Consider the following 25,489-nt stretch of genomic DNA (forward strand, 5'->3'; position numbering starts at 1 on the left):
TCCTGCTCCGGGTGCTGTGTAAGAAGCCAAGTTAATCATGCGGTGAATTGTCATTGAGTTTGGAATCCTGAACCTGCTTCGTATTATGATTAACTTTGCTTTATGATTGAATAAAGCAGGACGTTGTGGAAAGACACAACTCGTGTATGCGCTCCTTCATAGTGGGCTCGTGACAGTCCCTTTCCTGCTTCCTTTTATTTTTTTAAAGATTTTATTTTTGAGCAATCTCTGCGCCTGATGTGGGGTTCGAACTCACAACCCTGAGGATCAAGAGTTGCATGCTCCTCTGACTGAGCCATCCTGGCTCCCCCCTTTCCTGCTTCCTTTTAATAGAGAATTCTGATGAGCTAACTTCAATCCCAGGAGAAAGAGCACAACGCTTAATTTTAGAAGAATTATTACCCTGCTGACAATACAGTGGTACTGTCCTATCACCTTGATAGCCATACCGTCATGATGAAGCCAATCGCTCCAGTCCATTGATGGCAAGGGAAGAACTGGAAAGGAAGGAAGGATTTCACCATTGCCTCCCTATGCCACACTCCAAACGTCTTATCTTCTAAATTTAGTTGATTTTTATAAGTCAAAATCCTTGGGAATATTTTCAAGCAATATTTGAAAATTCTAGGCTTATTAGAGCCAATGACAAGTCAGATGGGTTAAATATGCAGACTTGGCAAAAGCTCAGATGACATCATGATGGTTCTTGGTCACTGGGCATCATCACTCATCAATTTTCAAAGTGTTAGAACCCTGACGATAATCCGCCTACCTTAGAAAGAAAGAACGCTTAAAAGGAACAGGGCATCTATTTTTAGAAGTAGCAATTTTCAGGGAACCAGACAGTGTACCAAATTAATTGAGTCACAGTTATGGCGGGGGGCCGGGGGGCGGGGGGGGGGAGGGGAGGCTGCTCTCTAATGGAGAAAACAGATTAAAACAGTTGACCCAGTTTTTATGAGAGTGCTTCACAAGCAAACTTCTAGTTCTACAGTGTTTTATCAAGTCTAGTTCTAAAATCGATATTTTAACATAAATGTGGGGGGAAATATTTACTAAGATGTTTCAACGTGTCAGATTTCTGAAAGTGCAAAACATGCCAAATACCCAAACGAAACTTGGAGAGGATTTCAGTGCAGTAAGTACTTTTCAAATCAAGTTTGAATGCACCGTTCATCTTTCTTTTTTCAGTAGAGTGATTCATGTTCTGGACCAGGGTCAACAAGGCTGACTCTTACCGAAAGAGAAGGGGTAAAGCTCTAAAGTCTCCAAGATTAAACAGCAACAACAACAACAAACCCAATCACATCTCTAGTCTTTTAAAAAAGTTTCAGGGTCAGATTAACAGAGTCAGCATTTTAACCGTCTATTCATGATATGCACAGAACCACATGAAGCTTGATGTCAGATTGGACAAACATGCTCGGCTGTCTTGAAATGTCCTGGTAAGAAACGACGCCATTTTGCTTGGAGATGCACGGAACCAGCTGCTGTTTGGAAAGGGCTGCCCAGCCTGGTGCCCTTTGATGAGTTCATTGTTTGCTCTCACAATGCGATGTCTCCATCTAGAAATCCAGAATGACTGTCAGCTCCGGGTAGCCTGTCCTGGAATCAGCACAATGTCAGGGGTAAAGCTGGGTCCTCTTGCTGTGTGGCCCATATAGGGGAAGGGGATTACTGCTTGATCCCAGGGCTCATCTTCATGGCACTGGGAGGCCAGAGGCTGGCATGACCACCCCCACCCTCAGGCCTGCCCCACGTCTGTGTCCCTGGGAGAGGCAGAACCGCGTCCCCTCACAGTCCCGAGCATGCAGGAGTCCTGCAGCGTTCACCACTTGGATTGATAGTTCCTGTCTGTTTCTCCAGAGAGGATGCCACTTCCTTGAGGGCGGGGACCCTCTAGCTTTCATCTTTGCAGAGCCAACGCCTGGGCCATGACAGGCACATACATCATAATGCTGAAGGCTGGGCAGGAGAATGGGAAAGCTGGCCAAGATTCGGATCTCATCCACACCCCCACATACCCCCACTTTATAGAGTATGTAGCTCATCAAACACTAGCCACGGGTTCTGAGTCCTTCCGCCTTCTGCCGCCTGCCAGCTTATCCCCATCTGCACACACCTTCTCCCCTCCCCCACCAACTCATCTAACAGAAGATTCACCCCTTCCCATCAGGAGAAAAAGAGGATAAAGGGCTGACCAGCTAACGAGTTCTACCCTAAACATCTGGAATATTTTCAGAGCTGCTTACTTGAAAGGTCTTGGACTTCACTGTCAGACCCGGATCCAACGCCCTTCCTCCATCTCCTGGCCTTAGGAGCCTCACTTTCCTGGGGTGGAGGGCTTTATCATTCCTGGAGAGCAGGTCAGATCACAGCGGGGGGCAGACACTAGTTCAACAGAAGCTGTCATTCTTCACCCCAGTGTGAGGCTTTGGGGATATAGATCCATCTTTACCAAAAGAATCCCATGGCGCAGATTTTAAAGCATCTGCATTCCTCACTTCCTTTCATGAGGGCAATTTATGGAACAGCACATAAGAAATCCCATCTAAATCCATTTTCTTATTGTACGCAGTTCACAGTCAAGTGCCCAGAATGATCCTGCTGTTACACACGCACGTGCACACACACACACAGCGTCCTCCAATCTTGCTTAAGGCAAAGCGTTGCCAGAAACTGGTGTGAAGGTGTTGACGCAGTCGAGTTCCTATCAGTTCCTATCAGTCCGCTGAACCAGAGGACTCTCGACGTGTCTTTCATCTTCAAGGACCAGCATGACGAGGAGGGAGGAGGCCATCAGGCCCATCTGGGAAAGGCAAGCAGGCAGCAAACTGATGCTTCTGGTTGGTGAGAAACTTCCCATTTCATAATAATGTTTAAAGACAAGGCTTTTCAACCGTGAGCACCCGGTGGGATGGACACTTAGCCCTGCCCGATTTCCACCCTGTTGACAAGACAGCTACGGCCCACTCCAGTTCTGAGCCCACTTGAGCCTCTGGCGTGGTGTCTGCAGGCAAGGGGCTGTATACGGGTACATGTATACCCATACAGACCTTCCTCCCCCAGTTTATGAAAGGGCTGTGTTTATTTGGTACCTGAAATGCAAAGAAACCAAGTTAGAGTGTTACTAATGACTAATGCCACAGAAGCAGACACCCCTGGAACCCAGTTTCTGGCCGTCGGGAGCAGATGGCCCGGGACACGGCCCTAGCAACGGGCCCCAACCTCTGGGAACGCACAGGTTCACAGACACGGTCTCTGCACCCAAGGAGCCCACAAGCTCGGGTGGAAGCTGGCCTGCAAGCAGCCAGGAACAGCTGACGCCACGGGGGTGTCTTACAGCGGGGCAGCTGGAGCACAGAGGCAGGGGCTGGCTCCTAGAGGAGAAATGGGATCCGCCAGCAGACGGAGCAGGAAAGGGCCTCCCCGGAAGTACCTGAACCAGCTGTGCGTGGCTGGGGCAGTTGGCCAAGCGGAGGAGCAGAGAAAAGCCACCTCTGGACCACTCGGGAGGTGATGCCCGCTCTGGGGCCACACCCACCAGCTCTGCATTTAGAGAGAGACGTGGGACTAAAATGGACTGGCCTGGGAAGGGAGGAAGCCAATCTCAAGCAAGATGCTGGTGCAGGGGCCACAGTGACTGGCCAGAGACCGCTGAGGGCAGGAGTAGCAGTGCGAGGGCAGGTGAGGACAGACTGAAGGAGCACCTAAGAGGCACAGTGGCAGGACTCGGTGATGGCTGAACGCAGAGACCAAGAGATAGAAGGGTCTAAAATAACAGCAAGTTTCTGGCAGGGAGGGTGGCTGGCCAGACTGCAGGGCAAGGACAGGGAAGGGCAAACAGGTTTAAGGTAGGACAGAATCCAGTAGGAAGTTCAGCTATGAGCTTGCTGAGTGGCATAGCTGTGTTCATCCAGATGGCGATGTCTGACAAGAAGCTGGTTATATAGATGATGGGAACGCTGTACAAATAAATATACAGGCAGGTGGTGCTAGAAATCCTGTTGGGTTGCATCCGTGCATGGGTAATACTCAAAAAAAAAAAAAAAAAAGAGTTCGCACTATAGGCCAGGCACCGTGCTAGGTTGTGGGCAGGCAGAGGTGAAGGAGCCCACTGGGGGCTGGGAGGGTCCTGGCAGGCAAATCCAAGACAATATGCCCAAGTGGTAGAACAAGCTACATGAGGTGCTATGGGAGCAAAGCAGAGAGCACCAAACCCAGAATGAGGCTGAAGAGGTGAGGGAGGAGGTGGTAGAATCCGCCCCCAACCCCCAGGGAAGGGGCAGTAACATGAGCCCGTGCGATGGAACGATCAAGGTCAGAGGTACGTGATGGTGGTAGTGGTGTGGAAGGGGGGAGAGGACAACACACGAGACAGAGGCAGGAGACAGAGTGTGACTTGTTTGTGGGGGGGCGTGGGGGGGCGTGGGGAAGGGGTGGGCTGGGGGCAGAGATGGGATTATAGCGGGGCCGGGTCATCAGTCTGCTGGGTCACATCACATACACGGAGTTTGAATGTCAGGCTTAGAGCAACTGAGAGCCATCAAAAACCTAAGCACGGGAGTGGCATGATACCTTTTGCTTTTTAAAAAGATCGCTTGTGTTGCAAAGTGAGGGTGGATTAAAAGGGAAAAGTCAGGAAGCTGGGAGAGCAGACAGGAAGCTGTTGGGGTAGAAAGTGGTTATAGTATCAGAGAAGTGTTCAGGAGGTAGACAGACCAGATTTGGTGACAGGCTGGACCTGAGCAGGCAGCAGACACGGTGCCCAAGTTCTGGGCTCAGCCACCTGGCCCGATGTCCCCGGAGCCGGATGGGACTGCAGTGGGGAAGTGTAACAACAGGGCCCAGGTCAGAGCCTCAGGAGACCCAGAGTGTGAGGCTGGATGCGGGCAGAGGAGCCTGCAGAGGAGGTGGAGAACAGAAGGTCAGCTAAGAGGTAGAGAACCCGGGGGGAACGAGGCATCAGTGAACTAGCAGGTTTGAAGAAGGAATCGGTAGAGACCACAAACCCAAGAGGTCAACTGAAAGGCTGAGGTATCTGCTGGATGTGTGGGTCAAGTCCGGTTCAGTGATGTGGCAAGTACAAAAGCCTGACGACATGGCTTAAAGTGGAGACACCAACACGTGTGTTCCTGAGAAAGGAAGGTGGGCTGGCATTTGGTATAGAACAGTTAACTGAAAAAACCTGGATTCTAGCTCTGGCTCTTGCCACACAGCTGGTACTGGTTTCCCATCTGTAAGATGGGGATAATAATGTGTGCTGGCCCAGACAAATCCCAGGGGACCCTAAAACTCACCGCCCTTTGAAAGACTTATAATCATCCTTGTATTCTTTCTGCCTTATTTTAAGTACAGAGCCACTTTTTTGCTCTACTACCACTCAGTTCAAAATATAAACACACTTCTTAAAGTTCTGCAACGGCTCTAAGAGAAAATTTTCAGGTGCAACGTTCTTCCTTTGAAATTAGGAGTCCTCTTAAAATTAGTGAAACTAAAACAATTGGCAATAAAGCTGTTATATTGAAGCAAGTTAATTTTCATCAACCTAATGCAAGATAATTTGTTACATAGGCTCCTCAAACATTTCATAAATTATTTTAACCGGGGTCATGTGTTTAAACTCAAGTTTACAAAATTAAATTGGGGTGCCTGGCTGGCTGAGTGGTTGGAGCCTGTGACTCTTGGTCTCAGGGTTGTGAGTTCTAGCTCCAGGATGGGTGCAGAGATTACTTAAAAATAAAATCTAGGGCGCCTGGGTGGCTCAGGCGTTAAGCGTCTGCCTTCGGCTCAGGTCATGGTCCCAGGGTCCTGGGATCGAGTCCCGCATCGGGCTCCCTGCTCCGCGGGAAGCCTGCTTCTCCCTCTGCCTCTGCCCCTGTGCACTAAAAAGGATTAACAGACGTTTGTTAAGCATTAACCACGACTTAAACTGCGTCCTAAAATCACTACTTTGGAAGGCAATCTGCTCCCCCTCGCAATCCCCTCCGCTCTGGCTTTCGGGGGACACATCAAGATGCGATGTGCAGCTGGTCTTCACAGTGTTTACAGTCTGCCGTTTGTCATATAACACGTTTCTGGTCCTGCAAGTGCAGCGAGCTTCCTAATCAGCGGCCCTATAGCGTTCATGCAAGAACACGAGCGGTCTGAGAGCCACGGGGCGAGAAGCGACATCGGAGAGTTAGCTGCCGGGGGTCACGAAGGCCGACTGAAGGCGCACGCGGTGACCGGAGCCGCCACCTGACCCGCCCACGCACGACGGACCGCGAGCCCAGTCCCCCCCGTTCGCTCTCCGGGGCCCTTCCAGAGTGGCCCTTGCGGCGGGAACACATGAGGGCGCGGGAGGCCAGTTCTGCAAGACCCGCACCCCGTGCACCCTCGGCGTAGGCCGGCGAGCGCCCCGAACGGGGCGCCCCGCGCCCAGGGTACCCCGCCGGAGGGCCGGCCCCCGAGGGGTGTGCGGGCGGCGCCGCCGGGTCGCGGGGGCCGGGAGGGGCGGACGACCGCTGAGCGCAGCCCCGCGCCACCCCCCTCGCCCCCGCCGCCGCCTCACGGCCGCCCGCACAACCCCGGAACCCCGCCTCGGACCCGAGAGGCCGCGGCCCATGAGGCGCTGCGACGGCGCGGGGCGCGGGGCGGCGGCGGGGGGCGGGCGCGCGGAGGACGCGGGCGCACGCGGACGCCGGGCGGAAGGCGCGCGCGGAGCGCTGAAGGACGCGGACGGCGGCGGCGCTCCCGTCAGGCCCGCCCTCGCCCGCCCCCGGCGCGGCGCACCTCCCTCGCCCCGCCCCCCGGCGCCCGGCGCCCAATCACAGCGCCGCGCACGTGACGAGCGCTGCCTGCGATGACCTCATCCCTGGTGTGGGATGACGTCAAATTCAAGATGGATGGAATCACAGCGGCAGCGGCGGCTGCGGCGCGCGCGAGCCGAGTGTGAGCGGAAAGGGGCCCCGCGTCTGCCTCGGGGCTGGAGACCGGTGAGTAACTGTTACGCCCCTCGCCCTAGGAGAACTGCGGGGCTCCGTGGGAGGCCACAGCCTCCTCGCAAAACGCGGCCTTTCCTGACGTAACTCTGAGGTGATTTCTCTCCTCTTTTTTCTCTCGACCAGCGGGTTGCGGGCTCCGAGCGCTTCTGCGCGTGCGCGGGGTCCGGGCTCTCACCGAGCATGCCCCAGGCTCCCACGTAGCCGATTGTGCCTTCACACTGCGCATGCTCCTTGCCCGCACTTGGCCTCGCCCTCGCCAGTGCGCACGCGCCATCCCCGGCAGGTCTTCCCTAGCCCGGCCAGGTGGCCCCCTGGGCCGGACGTCCCTGGCCTCGGCGCGCGCACCTGCGCGGAGCGGTTGGGACGCCTTCCGGCCGAGGGCGCGTGTTCCGGTCCGGTGCAGGCGTGGGGGCGCGCAGGGGACGGGGTGGGGTGCGCGGAGGCAGTGGGGTGGCTGGAGCCCCGCACCTGTCGCAGCCTGCGCCCCGTGGCCCCTCGGTCCCGTCCGGCGGCCGCCGGCGAAACCCTTCCGCAGCCCAAGTTGACTTTGCGGGCCCCGCCCCCGCCCGCCTCCCTGGCCCGCCCTCTGCCGGACGCGTGGCCTCGGAGCGCTCTCCTTTCCCTCCAGAACCCCCCGAGGACCCGGTTCTCGGACTCCCCGCGGCTGGCCGCAGGCCTCTGTGCGGGGCCTTGGACGGTTCCTTGAGAATCGGCGGCCGGAGGCGCTGGGGAAGGGTGTGGGTCGGGACCAGCGGCTCTGGGCATCCCCGCACAGAGACCTCCGCCGGCAGGAGTCCCCGGGGTGTTCTCATGGGGTGCCTGATCGCCCAAACCGCTTATCTCGGGACGAGTTCGTAGCGGCCTGTGGAGGGTCGCAGCCTCGCGGAGCCCCTCGGCACTAGCCCTGCACCCCGGTCGCTAATGCATTGCAAGCACAGGGCTGCATGCCTCTGGAGAATGCCACCCGAGCAGCACGTGTGGACGTGGGGTGTTTTCAGAGACCGGTTCTCCCTCGGGATTGCCACACAGTGGCCCGGGGGGGCAAAGGTTCATCAGACCCCAGACAGGGTAGCATCCTGGGGTCTTTTAGTGCGGGAGCTACCAGCGCTGCCCACCTCTGGCATCAGAGGGCATCAGCGTATTACAGCATAGTCCAGTGATTGTTCATAATGATGACCCGAGCCATCAGCAAGGAGCCTGCATCGTGGTCTGTGCACCTTGTTCAAGGGGACAAAGTGGGCTAATCGATTTTGGATTTCTCACTGACAGTTGCTCTTAAATCCTTTCTCCCCTCTGATGCTTGGAGTAAATCCCTCATCCACCTCTAATGTCTAATTGTCATTACTTCTAAATTTAAGTATTCCTAAATATTGGTGATAAAAAGAAGGTAGAAATTTGGGGTATTGGTTTTATTCATTCTTTCCCTCGACACTATTGAACATGGAGTGCACTTCATTCTGTGGCGTGAAAAGGTGGTAAGCCCATTCAAGGAACCTAAGAGTGTTTATGGCAAGGGATGCTGGGCGTGTAACCAAAGAGGGGTTATTGGGAGTCTCCAGGTGAGCAGAGGATGACTGAAGGGACAGTTGTAGTTGTCCCCAGAACCAACAAGGATGAGGAGAGCTGATTCTAGAGCTGTTTACAAGTGAGGTTTGCCAGGTTGTGCTGATGGGCTAGAGAGGAAAGAGGTTTCCGGTTTGGGAGAGCTGGTGGTTGGCAGCACATCTAACCAAATAAGGAATGTGTGAGGACAGGCAGATGTGGGGTAGGGGCCAGGGAAGTGGGCCCTAAGAACTGCCCCGGACATATGGAGTTAGCTGTGACGGAAGTGCTCAGCAGGCACCTGCGGTCCCGGGGAGAGTCGAAGCAGAGATACAGATTTGGGAGTCCTCATCCTGTAAGCCACAAGAGCTCATTCAGAAAGCAGAGCTGCCACATGCTAAGCTCTGTAACAGATGCTGGAGCAGTAAAGGTGAGCAGGTGCAGGTCTTGAACCTTGAGTGTAATGATTTCTCTCTTTACCCAGCAGATACTTGTCAGGCCTGTGCTAAGCACTGGGGATACACAGACGAAAATAAGCGTTCTTTCTTTTGAGGGCTCTCACCAGGGAGGTAGATAGAAAAGCAGGTCACTCAAAATAGTTGTGCTGTTACTGCAGACAGGTGGATGGAATATGGTGGTAGTTCAGATAGGACTGAGCCATTGGCTGGGGGCACAGTAACGAGAGCTTTGCAGAGACAGACATTTGAGCTGGATGTTTCTGTAAAAGTCGGCCAAGGGAAGGTAGGAAAGGTATGTTAGGTGGTGGGCACTGAGTGCACAGGTTTGCAGGGTAGATGGCAAAGAGTGGCCAGAGGGCGGCAGAAAGGTAAATATGACCCGACTATAAAGAGGCTTGTATGCTGGTTTGTAGAGTTTGGATTTTATCCAGGAAGTAATAGAAAAATCAATATAGTATTGTAAAAGGCCGTGATGGGACCAGCTTTACTTTAGGAAAACAAATGAAAGGCATATTTTCCACTTCTGCATTTAATTGGAGTATCAGACTACAGAAAAATCAAATATTTATTGTGCAAGATACCACCTTGGATATTGTGAAGATTCAAAAGATATTGAGTGGGTTTTCAGTTCTCACACAGCTCAGAGTTCTGTTGGGGAGACAACAGTATCTGGCAGCAAATAAACATTGTGTGAATGGTGCCAATCTCTGTGGTACCAGAGTTGAAAGGTGCTTGCTCATAAACTGAAGGAGTCGTGGAACGTCTGTTAGTTAGCTAGGTCTGCCAGAACAGCACCGCCGACTGGGGGGCTTACCAGAAATGTATTTCCTCACAGTTCTGGAGCCTAGAAGTCCAGGGCCAGGGTGTGGGCAGGGTTGGTTCCTCGTGAGGCCTGTCTCCTTGGCGTGTAGAGGACCAGCTTTCCTGTTGTCATGTTCTTGTCCCTCTGTGTGCTGGTGTCCTTATATCCTTTTGTAGGGACACCAGTCAGATTGGATTTGGGCCCACCTTAAAGTCCTCATTAAAACCTCATGATCTCTTTAAAAATTCTGTCTAAATATGCTTGCATTCTTTTTTTTTAAGATTTTATTTATTTATTTGAGATAGAGACAAGAGTGCACGCACTTGCACAAGTAAGGGGGAGGGGCAGAGAGAGAGGGAGAAGCAGGGAGCCCAGTGTGGGGCTCCATCCCAGGACCCTGAAATCATGACCCCAGCCAAAGGCAGACACTTAACCAAGACAGCCACCCAGGCGCCCCTAAATATGCTTGCATTCTGAGGTGCCAGGGAAAGGGGGCCGGGTGGTTAGGGCTTCAGCATGTGATGGTGGAGAGGGGGACACAATCCAGCCTATGGCAGAAGGTATAATGGAGGGACTGGACTTGAGCTGAGCTTTGAAGGATGATCAGCGTTCAGCTGAGTGGAGTGCTGGAGAAGGGTAGATGGGGTCTTGGACATTCGAGGTCTTGTAGTGGGAGACGCAGGACACTTGGGTCGTGTCTCAGAGACGCAGCATCTGAAGCAGGAGGTCATCACAGGGAATAATGAAGGGAAAGAAATTTTAAAAAGTATTTTGTGACCAGATTCACAGAGGTGTAGAGTCTATGTTTGAAAATTTTGCATTTTAACCTAGCGGAGAACCATGTTTTCATTATTACTTCTTTTCAGCCAGCTTTTAGCACTCCGCCAAAATATCATATTGAGGCATTTCCTAAGCATTCTCTCCATACCCCTAGTTTCTCCACCCAGCTATAGCACCCTGTTTATTTCCATTATAGTGCAACCTGAAGCTACCCTTTTCATTTGTTTCCTTGTTCATTATCTCATTTACCCCCCTAGAATTTGGGGGCCTTGGTCTGTTTTGTGCGTCCCGTATTTCAGGCATGTCTAATTATGCCTTGCACATAATAAGAGCTCAGTAAAGTTGAAAATATAGTAGTAGTCCTTAGTGTGTATGTCCAGTGAATGCTTGAAGCTTTGTTTAGGAAGCCCCATCTAGCAGCAGGATTGTAAAGGATGAACTTGGAGAGCATGGCAGGAAGAATGAGTAACACTTGGAAAGGTATCAGTTAGGGTCCTTTAATAACAAGAACAGAAACAGGCTAGCTTGAATAGAACAAGGGATTTATTGTAGAGACACCGGGCTGCTCCTGAGGTTTAAGGAAAAGCTAGAGAATTGGGCCAGGAAGTACAGAAACCAAGGTAACTGGCAGGAATCAGTATGGTGGGCACCAGCCAGCTGCATTTTCAGGCCCATCTTCCTTCCGGGGAGAAAGTTTGTGGTCTGCATGGCTTTGGTTGGTGCCTCCCCCTAAGCTAGGAGAGAGCAGCTCATCAGACTTACTCCTGGGACAAGGGTGGTTCTTCCAGAGCCAAACAGAAGAGGCCGCTCTGCTAATCCAGGTGCCTGTGAAGGGCCCGAGCTATGTTACAACAGAGCACACCCCGAAACTAAAGTCAGCCCCTCTCGGGAGAGACTGAAAATGGAGTGAGACGAGCACCCAAGGGGGTGACACACCTGCCCTGGGGGGACCCGACTGAGGAAGGCTGGCTTTGAAATGAGAAGCCTTAGGTGATTTCTGCATGTCTGCATTGTCGCCAAGTGAGGGATAAAACCTAACGTAGAACACTTCTTGTCTCCTTCGAATAATGAAATAGAGTGGAGCGTCAGGCCTAGATCCAGTTGTGAAGGTTTGGGGCTGAGCGGTATGTGTGTGCTCCAGAGTCACATGTAGGGGCTTTGTTTTTCTGAGAGGTATTTGCTTTGTGACATGGGTTCCTCCTTTTTACTGGTGTAATGGTTGGGACTGTGCAAGACGTCCCCAGCATTCCAAAGGATCGTGCGTGCAGAGTTCGGTTTTAGGCTGATGTTTTGGATGTGAGCAGACGTTTTCCTATGGAAGTGGTACCAGGGGTTTTATGGGCCGGTCTTGAAGCAAGTTTGATTTATAACGCACCTTAGCTCTGACACCAGTCTGAGTTTTAGTCTCCAAAACTTGAAAGTCAGCGGGGTTATCTTGGTCCCTTTCTGGGCCCCTCATTCAGCTCCTGGTGCCCTTTTATCCCAGTGCTTAGCTGTGCTTTGCTGTTTTCTGCGCATATCACCAGAATGCTCTGTATTCCAAAATCGCCTGCCTTTCCTCCATCCTCTTAAAAATCTTAACTCCTTGATCTAATATTGGTATAAAGAGGAAATTATTTGCATTGAATTAATTTCTATTAAGACACAAATCCCTGCTTTTCTTGGCATTTTAGTACCTGAGGAATTTGAGCTGTTGGTATAAAATAATTTTCTGCGGTTCAGTTGCGAAGGCTTTGTGGCCATGCTAGGGAATTGGAACTCGAGGCCAGCGCAGGCCTTTAGTAGGAGTTTTTAAGCCCTGGCACAATCAGATGTGTGTGTATCTGTAGTAGAAATGGGAAGAATGGAACCTTTGCTATTACAGTAGTCGAGTGAGCGGTGAGTCCCAAGTCTTCCTGATGTCCCCACCGTGCAGTCACCTACCCTCCCACCACCTGGCCAAATTAACTGCTTCTTGAAATCAGTATTCTCGTAGCATTGTTTGTATCTTTCATTCTATTTGATTTTTATGTGTCTCTGTCCTACCATGGGAATGTGTGTGACTTCAGGCAGCCAGCCAGCTCACTCCTCTCCCATCACCAGCATCTCTTATGATTTATAACATTTGGAACCATAAACATTCCGGAGAGGAAGGGAGGAAGGACCTGAAATGCGTGCTTGCCGCATAGGAAGCACTACCTACACGAGGAGCTGGCAAACACCGTGCGTCTTGTTCTCGTAGAAAGCCTATGTGGTAAGGAGGGTTAGCCCCGTCTAACAGGTTAAGGATACTACGACTCAGAAAGGTCGAGTGATCTTTACCAGGTTACATACCTAATAGGTGACAGAGCCAGGACTGAAGACAAATACTGATTGGAAGGTCCTTTCCATGGAGCTGTGAGTTCCATGAATTGTTAACTGTAAAGATTCTCCTTTTGAAATTTCAGGAAACAGCATGAAATAGGAACAATTCAGGCAGAGTTCGGGAAGATCTGTGTGTGCGAGGATCCAAGCAGTAGCAGGCCAGCCCAGTTTCAGAGTCTGGCTTTCCCGGGGGGTTTCCACTGAGCTCTTTCTGTCCATTGTAAACGGCTCTTCAGTCCACATTTCACCCACTTTCCTCTTCAGAGCGCCAAGGCTTCTCACTATGACTACGGTGATAGCAGGAACTCTGCCCCGATGAGTCAGGTGGAGATGAGCAATGGAAAAGGAGTGGGGGGGCGGACTCGGGGGCAATATGCAGTTCCGTGTGCGAGCTTTTCAGTTTGTGATGCACGGTCTCCTGTAAAGTAGAGGTCCTCGTTATTCATCATTAAAACATAGGTGAGAAGTTGGAGTTTGATGAGCCACCGGATTTGTGGAGGAGGAGGTACATTTGGCAACAAAGTCGGTCCTACCTGAGGGCTGAGGAGCAGGAACAGCAAAGGGGTTGGGTGCTCACTTCACACCCCCGGGCTCCCCCAGGGGTCCTGCTAGATTAGCTCATGAAATGCACTGGTTGTGACTTCCACCCACCTTTCGGCCTGCATCCTTAGTGGAGCATTTTCTATTTTTAGTTAAGTTAGTTAAGCTCAATGAATATGCCTACTGTCTTTAAAACACAAAACTCCAAAATGTTAGTTGTTTGCAGCTAGACCAGGAAAGGACCCATGGTTTTTGAGTTTTCATAATGAAAAAGGTAGAAGCAAGGGCATCACGCGGAGGGTGAGGAGTCTGCATGCCCTGTGCTCGCTCTCCTCCAGATGTCTCCGGACTTTGTCCCAGGCTGCCCGAGAGGATAGAGGAGGTCCCTCTCCCTTTAGGTTCTTGGACCGGCCTTAGCTTAGTCCTTGGGGCCCTCCCCTGCATGCCACCCATCTTCCGGCAACCTCTCCGCCTCGGCTCTGTGCTGTCAGACACGGCTCCTGCCCTTGGAATGCCTTTCACCTTGCCTTCCTGACTCCTGCTCGTTCAGGAAGCATCTTCTGTCGAGTGCCTCCCCTGACGTGCCTCTCAGCTGCCCCTGAAGCCTCCACCTGCACCGCGCCCGAACCTCTGCAGCGCCCTGTCCGGGGCTCTGCACGTTGGCACGTGCTAACACACTGACCTGTCCCGCTCCCACCGCACAGGTCTCTAAGAGCTGCCGGACAGGCCCGTGCTTGCTGGGCTTCCATCCTCCGTGTCCCGCCAGGCACCGGGCTGTGAGATGCACGGAAGGTGATGGCTGAGTCCAGGTGCTGGGCCCCAACTCCTAGCTCGCCCCACTGCTGGCCGGCGGTGTGACCTTGGGCACAGTGCAGGCTCTCCCAGCGCCAGCACCTCCATCTCCTCATTTGTAAAACAGGCACGTGGACCAGCGCCCAGCCCAGAGGTTTCTGTGCGGATTAAAGGAGGGAACTGGAGACAGCATGGTGTGGGGGTTAAAGAGCTTGGCCTCTGCAGCCACAGCCCCTGCTGTGAATCCTGCTCTGCCACTTGTACTTGGTGGGACCGTGAGCAAGTTAACTTGACCCTCTGTACCTGGGTGTCTCATCTCTAAAACAGTCATGGTACCGCCTGCTAGGGTTGCTGTAAACACTCAGTGAAGGTGTAAAAATGTTAGCGGTAGATGTGGTAGAGGAAGCACTCAAACGGTAGCTGTTGGTGGGTGTGCAGTTGGTGCCGGGGTGAGCCGAATGGGCGGCACGGTGGCGTCGCCCGCACCCATGTACCCAGAATTTGACAGGCTTGGCCCCTTTCCAAGCAGGCAGTCTCGCTGATGATTCTAAATGGAGAGGAGAGCCAAACGGATCGCTTTAAGCAGTTTTCAGGGACAGCGACTATTTCTCATACAACCCACATCTGGGTGACTTGCTTTTCCCTAATTCCCAAATGTCTTCATTCAAAGAGTATGGTGGGAGGGGCGCCTGGGTGGCTCAGTTGGTTAAGCGACTGCCTTCGGCTCAGGTCATGATCCTGGAGTCCCGGGATCGAGTCCCGCATCAGGCTCCCTGCTCAGCAGGGAGTCTGCTTCTCCCTCTGACTCTCTTCCCTCTCGTGCTCTCTCTCTATCTCATTCTCTCTCTCAAATAAATAAATAAAATCTATAAAAAAAAAATTAAAAAAAAAAGTATGGTGGGAGCCTGTGGTTCAAGGGATTCGAGGTAGTGATTTAGAACAAAAGCAGGGGTCATGGTAATTTGAAGAAAGCAAAAAAAGGAAATTTTTCTGAACCGTGTTGTTTGCGTATATAGCAGCAGGGTGCAGATGCAGTCGCCTTTCTTCGTGTCCAGGGATGTGGAAATTCTCGCTTGGTTTAGTCCTCGCACACTCCCTTAGCCCACACCTGTGCTTTCAGGTGCCCTGGGTGTCTTCTTTTGATTCCCCCAGGAGCAGACCCTGAGCCACAGATTCAGAGCAGGTGTTTATTTGGGAAGTGATCCCAGGAAGCACAGGAAAGGTTGTAAGGGTGCCCGCAAAGGGTCCATTAATGAAATAGGTGCTGCTCACATTTAGAATATCAAACTGAATTCCTGGAAAATACCTGAACCGATTTTTCCATCAGACTTCATCTCAAGTAAGACATCCAGCACTTCTGGTACAATTCTTAGAACTCTCTTTAGCTCCTCACCTTCTTATCTACCATGGTCAGTCCCTTAGAAATCCAAATAACTGCTTTATCTCCACTCCCACCTTGGTGCGGGCACCATCGAGTCTCACGCGGGTCACTGCAGTAGACTCCTGGCTGGTCTGGGCCACAGTCCTGTCTCAGCTGCCTTGTTGATCTTGGCTCCTAGCTGGTCTCCCAGCTTCCACCTTTACCTGCCTGCTTTGATCCATTCTCAACATCGGAGCCAGAATGATCCTTTTGAAACATAATTCAAGTCCTTGTCATTTTTCTGTCAGAATCTTCCAGCGACTGCCCTTTCACTTGTGGTGGAAAGCTCAGTTTTCCTGCAGTTCACTCATTCAGCCCTGCTCTGTCTTCCATGGCTCCCTGCTCCAGCCCTGCTGTGACTTGGGCTCTTCCCTCTGCTTGCAGTGCTCCTCCCTCGTGATTCTCATTCTCATGGCTCCTTGCCGCCTTCAAGCCTCGAGTGGCATTTTGTTGAATGAGCGAACGGATGAGTGACTTGTGAAGTTCTGGTACAGTTTGTAGTGTGTTGGAGGTGCCAATACTGTCTTCTCGTTTACGTCTCACCATAGCGTTGTGTGGTAGCTGCGACTCTCCCTGTTTTGCAGTGGGGGAAACCTAGCCTTCAATGTTGACTAGCCCCCCGCGCTGACTTTCCAACCGTCTTGACCCCGGCTAACAGGGAGGGAGTAGGAGTATATTGTGAGTGCTCACGGGTGTGGACATGTGCCATCCGGACCCCGGCTCCCAGGACGGAGTATGTTGTGCGTGCTCACGCGTGTGGACGTGTGCACATATAACTGAGACTGACATTTCACAAGGTGTCGGCCTCCTGTGTTTGAGGCATTCTGACGTTTTCTACTCTGTCCTAGTCAGTTTATGACTTTAATTGCTAGTTTCTAATCACTAAATTGATTGTAAGAAACCCTTTTTGAAAAATACTTGTCCGCGTTTTTAATTCTGCATCTGTTGCTTTTTCCTGTAGCAGCATCTGAACTAGGTTTCTCAAAAATTATCAGCACTAAAAACAGCATTTAGTACACAGCTGAGTTGTAAATGAGGCATTACAAGTTATTTCTTTCTCTGCTGACCTTTGTGAAAGATGATAGGGGTATGTAAATAAATGCAGGATTGTTGAGACATGATAGGATTAAGGGAGAAATTTAAATGGCTAACAGAAAAGGAAGGGCAAAGGTTTCCATCAAGCAATCGCAAATAGAGGAATTAAAATTTGCCATTGATATGAAATGATGGTAGGCAGGAATGAGCAGAAACTCCTTACACTCTGACCAAGGCATCTGTTTGGGGACGACATCCCTGGAAGCAGTCATGTCTGAGAGCCCATTAAATTGAGTCAACACCATAGAGAGGAATCAGAATAATAGGAGAGAAGTTTGTGTATCATGCCTGGTCATTCCAGGTTGGTGGCCTAGCAGACTCTTCTTCGTGGGCTCTTCTGAAGAGTCTGCATGCTGGTTGACCAGCACAGGCTGTCCTTTGAAACCAGAGGAGAACTTGCCACCGTCCTGGGCACCGAGTTTAGTACATTTACAACCTGCCCTCTGGAGAAAGAGAAAACTGTCGGTCTTAGTTACTTAGAATCCATTCAAAAATAAATGTCATAACTTGTTTTATTATTTTTTTAGAGCAGGGAGAGGCAGAGGGTGAGAGAGAGAATCTCAAGCAGGCTCCATACCAGTGCGGAGCCTGACACGGGGCTCGATCCCACGCCCCTGAGATCATGACCTGAGCCAAAATCAAGAATTGGACACTTAATTGAGCCACCCAGATGCCCCTAAATGTCATAACTATTTTAAAGAAGACACTACAGTCAAACCAGAGATGAGGTGTTACAGTAACAGAAGCCAAAGTGAAGGGTCAGCTTTGGAAAGTCCGGCATTGTGTCTGTATGAGATGGCTTTCCCTTCGTTGAGAGCATGGGTGGCATTAATATGGACCTTTTTCTTTGATGCTGAATTAAATGTTTGCCTTGTATGAGATGCTGGCTCATCCAGCCTTTGCAACAACCCTAAAGGAGGGTGCAGTCGTCCCATCCATTTCACGTGAGGGACCTGGTACTCAGCCAGGAAGGAGGCAGCCTCTCACCCCCATACCTCTGCCAGAGCCCACACCCAGCCACCAGGCCTTCACATCTCATCTTTAGATTAGAAGAGAACTGCCGTGAGATCTCATTTCAAACTCCTTAATTTAAAATTAGTAGTAATTACGTTTAGATCAGGCTATGGTCTTCTCTGTGCTATCCTTGAAAATGTGATTTGGTGAGAAAAAAGTATTCAGGAGATTGCAAGGTGGTTAGCGTAAGAAAGAAACCAAGCTCTTCTGTTGTTTAACATTCTAACCTTTGCTGAACACTGTGATACAGTAGTGATCAGTAAGTGAAATTTTTCTTTCTTTTTCTAGATTCTTCCCTATTTTTAAAGGTCTGGTGAGGACCCCCCCTCCCCCTTTGCAACCCAGTGGTCACAGTTCACAAGGTGGATAAGTACGTCCGATGATAAGACTGACTTCCTTCAGAATCGCGGACTCAGGAGCTTCGATTCTTCATGCTTACTCTCTGAACTAAGAGGGATAGAACCGAGCGTCGAATGGATAAGAACCCTAAATAGCCAACCTTTCATTTCAAACAGGGCTGTTCCGCACAGCGGCCAAGGTCCAGCAGCCCTCTGCTGGTATGGCAACACCTGTACTACAGTCTTCAGTCCTAAAACCGCTCAGCGGCAGTGACTGACATGCTCCAGGAGCCCCGAGACCCACTGGCCGCTCTTTCCCATGTTGTCAACCTAAGATCGTTCATCCACACAGCTTTTGTCTGCCTACAGTCCGCTCAGCACTGGCACCTATGAAAAGACAGCTAGGGCTCCCTGCCCTTGAGCGTTTCATCCCAGGGAGAGCTTTTCACCACGTTTTTCACAATAAGTGTGTACTTTGTCTTTCAGGTAAGCGCCCACGATGGAGGGGCTGCTGCATTACATCAACCCGGCTCATGCCATCTCTCTGCTGAGCGCGCTCAACGAGGAGCGCCTCAAAGGACAGCTGTGTGACGTGCTTCTGATTGTTGGAGACCAGAAATTTCGAGCGCATAAAAATGTCTTGGCCGCCAGCAGTGAATACTTCCAGAGTTTATTCACCAACAAGGAGAATGAGTCACAGACTGTCTTTCAGCTTGACTTTTGTGAACCAGATGCTTTTGATAACGTTTTGAACTACATTTATTCTTCATCTTTATTTGTCGAGAAAAGCAGTCTCGCGGCCGTGCAAGAACTAGGCTATAGCCTTGGAATTTCCTTTCTGACTAACATCGTCTCTAAAACACCTCAGGCCCCTTTTCCAACGTGTCCCAACAGGAAAAAAATATTCATAGAAGATGATGAAAGCAGTTCTCAGAAGAGAAGTGTCATCGTTTGTCAAAGTAGAAACGAAGCACAGGGAAAAACTGTGAGTCAGAATCAGCCTGACCTAAGCCATACGTCCCGGCCCTCCCCTAGCACTGCAGTCAAGACCAGCACCAGTAAGCCCCACGTTCCCAAACCGGCCGAGCCGCTCCACACTTTGCCACTGGCTGAAAAGAGCTGGCCGAAAGATGGTTCTGTGGGCTATGCAAAGTCTCTGGAGCACGCGGGGCCTCTGGATGACCCCAACAGAAGCAGTTTGCTGAAAAGGAACGCACCGCTGCAGGACAGAGAGGCGATGGACGATACGGCCAGTCTCAGCGGCCAGCTCCCCAAAGGCAAAGCCATAGAGTTGGCTTTGAAGAGACCACGGCCCCCGGTGTTGTCTCTCGGAAGCTCATCAGAGAACCCCTACGTGCTGAAGGAAACTCACAAAGGAGGCGGTCCGGGCGAAGACCGAAACCTGCTGTACTACTCCAAGCTGGGGCTGGTGGTCCCGTCCGGCAGCTCTGGCTGCAGGAAGCCAGGCATCGACAGAAGCGGCCCGCTCGTCAAGAGTCTTCTCAGACGGTCGCTGTCCATGGACAGCCAGGTGCCCGGCCTCTCACCCTCCATAGATTTGAAATCTTCCCAGGGCCGCTCCGCAGTGGCAGGTGAGGTGCCGGGGAGCGGCTTCTGTGCTCTGTCGCAGCAGTCGTCTCTGAAGGAGTGCGGGGAGAAGGCGGCCCTCGATGAGCGGGGCCCCGCGCCCCAGCCCCACCGCCTCCGGTCCTTCAGCGCCTCCCAGTCCACGGAGAGGGAAGGGGAGCCTGCCGTGACCGAGGTCCGCATCAAGACGGAGCCCTGCAGCCCCCTGTCGGACCCCTCCGACATCATCCGCGTCACTGTGGGAGACCCGGCCGCGGCGGCCGCCGCCAGAGACCTTTCCCTGACAACCGAAGACGATCAAAAAGACATGAGCAGGCTCCCGGCGAAAAGGAGGTTCCAGGCGGACCGAAGGCTGCCGTTGAAGAAGGTGAAGGAGGACGAGCACGGGTCTCCGGTGTCCGAAGAGAACTTCGAGGAGGGCTCGAGCCCTCCCCTCCCTGATGCAGAGTTTCCAGATTCTGACTTGAATAAAGATGAATTTGGTGAGTTGGAGGGAACAAGACCAAACAAAAAATTTAAATGCAAACATTGCCTTAAGATCTTTAGATCGACCGCAGGTCTTCACCGGCACATTAACATGTACCATAACCCAGAGAAGCCCTACGCTTGCGACATCTGTCACAAGCGGTTTCACACAAACTTCAAAGTGTGGACGCACTGTCAGACCCAGCACGGCATAGTGAAGAACCCGTCACCAGCCTCTAGTTCACATGCCGTTTTGGATGAGAAATTCCAAAGAAAGCTGATTGACATAGTGCGAGAGAGAGAGATTAAGAAGGCCCTGATCATTAAGCTGAGGCGCAGCAAGCCTGGGTTCCAGGGGCAGAGTAGCTCCCAGGCCCAGGCCATCAAGAGGAACTTGCGGTCGCGAGCCAAAGGAGCGTACATTTGTACTTACTGTGGAAAAGCCTATCGCTTTCTCTCGCAGTTCAAGCAGCACATAAAAATGCACCCGGGAGAAAAGCCCATTGGCGTCAATAGAGCTGCTAAGCCCAAAGAGCATGTTTCTCTCGAGAGTCCAATAGAGAACAAGGAGGTTTACCAGTGCCGCCTCTGTAATGCTAAGCTCTCTTCTCTTCTAGAGCAAGGAAACCACGAGCGATTATGCAGAAACGCAACCGTTTGCCCCTACTGCAGCCTTAGGTTTTTCTCGCCGGAGCTAAAGCAGGAGCACGAGAGTAAGTGTGAGTACAAGAAGCTGACATGTCTCGAGTGCATGCGCACCTTCAAGTCCTCCTTCAGCATTTGGCGGCACCAAGTTGAAGTCCATAATCAGAACACCATGGCGCCGGCTGAAAACTTTTCCTTACCCATTCTGGACCACAATGGTGATGTGACTGCTGCTGCCAGGGCCCCGGCCCAGCCCGAGCCCCATAAAGCCAACCATGCGGTCCCCGCCAAAGACGACAATGCCTTCAGTGATTGTTCGGAGCAAGTGAACTTCGATTCAGAAGACTCCTCCTGTCTCCCCGAAGACCTCAGCCTCTCGAAGCAACTGAAAATCCACGTCAAAGAGGAGCCCGCGGAGGAGGCCGAGGAAGAGGCACCCGAGGCCCGCGCCGGCCCCAAGGACGCCGGCTCCAGCAAGGACGCCAGCCTGTGGCCCTGCGAGAAGTGTGGCAAGACGTTCACGGCGCACAAGCAGCTGGAGCGGCACCAGGAGCTCCTGTGCTCCGTGAAACCCTTCATCTGCCACGTGTGCAACAAAGCTTTCCGCACCAACTTCCGGCTCTGGAGCCACTTCCAGTCCCACATGTCTCAGGCTACGGAGGACCCGGCGCATAAGGACTCGGAAGCGTGCCCTGTGCCCACAAACTCTCCGTCCCCACCCCCGCTGCCCCCACCCCCACCGCTGCCCAAGATCCAGCCTCTGGAGCCCGACAGCCCCACAGCCTTGTCTGAAAACCCCGCTCCTGCCACGGAGAAACTGTTCGTGCCCCAGGAATCCGACACGCTTTTTTACCATGCCCCCCCGCTTTCTGCAATCACCTTTAAAAGACAGTTCATGTGTAAACTGTGCCATAGGACATTCAAGACGGCCTTCAGTCTTTGGAGTCACGAACAGAGCCACAACTGAAAGACCGCCCCTTTTCACCTGCCACAGAAGGGATGGTGGTCTCCAGAGTTCCTCCACCTAAATTCTGAAACGTGCATAAGAAACAAAATATTTTTTAAAAGAGAATAATAAAGGTTGGAAATTGTTATGCTTGAATAGAAGTTTGAGATAAATTGATACTAATTAGTGATGTCCTTACTCACCTTAGGAAAACTAAAATCTGTTGTGCTTTGGACCTTACCAGTCACAGGATGATTTGACTTCATTAATGTTGAAATGTGACTGATCTTGGTTATTTGCATGGTTCCTCATTCCACGGTGTCAGTATAATCTTTTCCCGGAGGTGGTTTTGGTTTTGCAATCAGTGAAATACTATTCAAGTGTTTCTTTTGATTATATCAAGACACCTAAGTTCTAGTTCAATGTCAGCCACGTTCCGAAGTCCACAACGCATCAAGAGGAAGCGGAGTAGTTTGCAGCGTTGAGTTAGATCTTAGGATACTTTAGCAATAAAACAATGATAAGCCTCAACCTTAATAAGTTATCCTGACGCTTGATAACAATAAATAATTTGGTATTTTGTGGTCATGTAGAAATTTTTTTGTATGAAAATAGTGAGAAATTTAAATCAGCAATAGTGATACTTAGATTTTTATAAAATAACAAAAGCTTGCTCTTGGTCATTTAACATAACTAGGGATGGAAGATTTGGGAAATGAAAATGTGAGTGTGTCTCGAAGGCCTCCGAGCCCGTTTACAAAAGCTCCCGTGGCGATAGGCATTGTAATTGGAACTGCTGTGCTGTGTGCGCGGGCCTCAGGTCTCAGCTCCGACCAGCATTGGGAGGACTGGACGTGTTGGGTCTTCTCCGATTCATGCTGTCACCAGTGGGAAATCTGAGTGCGTTTGGGACTGAAAACAAAGGCAGCATAAGGCACTCACTCATTTTGATTTTAACAGCATTAGTGGGACAGTTAAGGTTGGGACATACACTTAGGTACCTCAGTCCCACGCCCGCGGTCAGGACAGCCCCTGTAAGTCCCGAGTTAGCATTGACTTCCCAAGATGGGACGTGGGGGAGAACACCATGTCGTGGTCCCCACGCGCTCTCAAGAACAGTGTTCACAGTGTACCATTTCCTGCCTCTGTTTCTGTTAGAATTTGTTGGAGTTCATTGTGGTAAGATGTCCTTAGTGCAATCATTCTGCTTTACGTCACTGCTTTAACGTTTCATAAATCTGTATTAAAGCACTATCAGGGGTCCAAAATTAGTTTTCGCTACCTATTTTGGCCCGTAGGGTTTGGGCTGCTCTTCTGTTTTTTCTATTTTGTTTAAGTTGTAATTAAACGGCCTTTTTAGGTGTTTCTAAAGGGAAAACAACTGTTTCATTGGTACAAGTGAGGGGTTAGGTATGGACAAGTGGAAATATTGTTGAAACTACAAAATCCTTTTAAGATAGTGCTATGGATGAAGACTCCCAAGTTTATTAATTTTTTTCTTCCAAGCTATTCTCTCAAATAAAAAAAAATTACTGTGACTAAGAAATGATTTGCTGAGTACTTCAGTGTGTACCGCTGTAGCGGGAGAGAGCTCGGCGCTCGTCGGTCTCCTCACCCACATTCCACACCAGTGGCAGGAAAGACATTCTTAACTTTTTATCGAAACAGGCCTTTTCACAAGATACCAGTTGGCTTTGTAGATTAGAGGAATTGCATGTGAAATCTTGCCTTTTTATTTTGTCATTTGAAAACTACCACAGTCACAATATTTGAGTGGTCCCTTCCTAATTTTGTTCTTACTTAAACTTGATGGAGAAAGGAAAACAGAATGAAGTCGCAGTAACCGATTATTGCCATCTTTATATTTTCTTGAAGAAATCTATGCATTTTCAAGATGAAACTAAAGTGTATGATGTTCCGTGAGCCATCAGGGTGGATTACTGTTCACTGAATTAATTCCCTGTATAATGTGCTCTTTTCTTACTCTGAACACCTTGGTAGCTGTCACTTCTTCGGAAAGACAGCTTCCCTCAGAGTAGTCCTTGCTTCTGGCTGTTAGAGCGTGTGTGTGAGAATTTCCACGGCACACGTGATCTTGGCATTGTAAATTCAGTATCCCAGGACTTGAACCTTTATGCTACGTTTTTGAAGATTTTTTAATAATGTTCAGTAAAAAATATTTTTGATCTAAATATAGGCTCAGCGTACCTTTTAGATAGTGTTTTGTCTCGTTCGTTTCACGTTTTTGTCTAGGCAAGGAACGTTAAGATTTCAAATAAAATTTCGAACCAAAAACATTTATAATGCAGTTCTGGTTTTTCTATTACTTTTTATACTCTACCTTCAAAGCGTCAGGCTGAAAGAGTTTATTTTGGTGGTCAAAAAATAAAATATGCTTCAACTCATGTAACTATTTTAAATGTCAGGAAGTAAAATAATGAAAGACACACAAATCGCTCCTTTTAAGAACGTTGATCTCAGACGGTGGGCAGACACTCGGTCTGTGAGACAGGTTGGTCTTTCATTGTTAGGACACCAGCTTGTAAAGGTATTCTCGAAAATGTTTTTTCTGATTAGAATTAATTTTTGAAAATGTAGGAAGCTTGTTATTCCTTGTAAGTATTCAGGCTGCCTTTTTTTATGCAGTTGTGGAAAGAATGTCAAATGTTTTAATATATTCTTTATTAATCTGAGAACTTGCTATCGAATCATTTTCTTCACGTGGGAGAGGGAAAGAGGAACACCCTAAAACATCTTTTTCTCAAAGTCAGCAATGGAGGTTACAAATAGTGTGCATTTTCTATAGTAATATTTCAATTTAACAGAATATTCACCGTTAAAACTAGTTATGGCTAGTGTGCATTTATTGTTTTATCAAAATCTACAACTAAGAGTTCAACCAGGATATCACTTTTGCATTTGTGGGGACATATATGTGGTTCTTGGTTTTCTGTTTTGGAATGGATCCTTAATAGCCTTTTTAAAAATATGCTCCAGCTCTTACCAATCAGTGGTAGTCTTATCCACACAGAGCACCGATTGGTGCTGATGAGGGGAGAAGTTGTACCAGAATAAAACGTGCCCTTCCTTGGAGGCAGGGGGGTGTCTTCCTCTGTAGGCCAGTGGCCCGTCCAGGGGTGAAAGACCCAAGAATCCACTGTGTGTGTGTGTGTGTGTGTGTGTGTGTGTGTACACAACCAGAATCCAGAACCTGTGTGTGTGTGTGTGTGTGTGTGTACACAACCAGAATCCAGAACCTGTGTGTGTGTGTACACAACCAGAATCCAGAACCTGTGTGTGTGTGTGTTGTGTGTGTACAACCAGAATCCAGAACCTTAGGAATTAAAGGCATTTGAATTTTCTTACCACAAAAACAATTAGATGTCATGCATAGCAGGTTTCTTTATAAATTGCACTAATTCATATTGGAATATTACAAGTCCGTTTGTCAAGTTCTGATTTCTCATTGATGTTTTTTGTAATAATTACGAAAAGTGTTACTATTTAAATAATGCTAATACATTTAATAAGTTCTTTAACACTGGCTTTTTTTTTAAGTTTAAATAGGGTTTTCTTTTGTGGCTTTAGCACTTTAAGAAGTTTTATGTTTCCATCATTGTTAATGTGCTTGTTCAGCACTTCTCCCCGTGTTTGCTTCCACGTGGGGCGGGGTTGGGGGGTAGACTGAGCGGTGGTGTTTACGTTCCGGAGGAGGAGACGTGGGTTAGTGTCAGGT

At 50.1% G+C, this 25,489-nt stretch overlaps 1 protein-coding gene across 2 annotated transcripts; it reads left to right on the forward strand.

Moving 5' to 3' along the window:
• Positions 1 to 6,889: 6,889 nt before the first annotated feature.
• Positions 6,890 to 24,944, forward strand: ZBTB21 (zinc finger and BTB domain containing 21). Of its 2 annotated transcripts, XM_028126538.2 has the most exons (3): positions 6,890 to 6,977; positions 18,597 to 20,179; positions 20,780 to 24,944. In XM_028126538.2, the coding sequence occupies exons 2-3, from the start codon at positions 18,610 to 18,612 to the stop codon at positions 21,772 to 21,774; spliced, it is 2,565 nt and encodes an 854-aa protein (XP_027982339.2). In that variant the 5' UTR covers positions 6,890 to 6,977; positions 18,597 to 18,609; the 3' UTR covers positions 21,775 to 24,944. The 2 variants fall into 2 exon arrangements, with proteins under 2 accessions (XP_027982339.2, XP_027982338.2); XM_028126537.2 differs by having other exon boundaries at positions 18,597 to 24,944.
• The last annotated feature ends 545 nt before the right edge of the window (positions 24,945 to 25,489 follow it).

This window comes from Eumetopias jubatus, unplaced genomic scaffold (genome assembly GCF_037043125.1).
Source record: "Eumetopias jubatus isolate StellerSeaLion01/CBP00866 unplaced genomic scaffold, mEumJub1_p1.0 scaffold_1, whole genome shotgun sequence".
Taxonomy (NCBI): domain Eukaryota; kingdom Metazoa; phylum Chordata; class Mammalia; order Carnivora; family Otariidae; genus Eumetopias; species Eumetopias jubatus.

Coding starts and splice junctions, on each gene's coding strand:
- ZBTB21 (XM_028126537.2), top strand. CDS start 18,610: ATGGAGGGGCTGCTGCATTACATCAACCCGGCTCATGCCATCTCTCTG.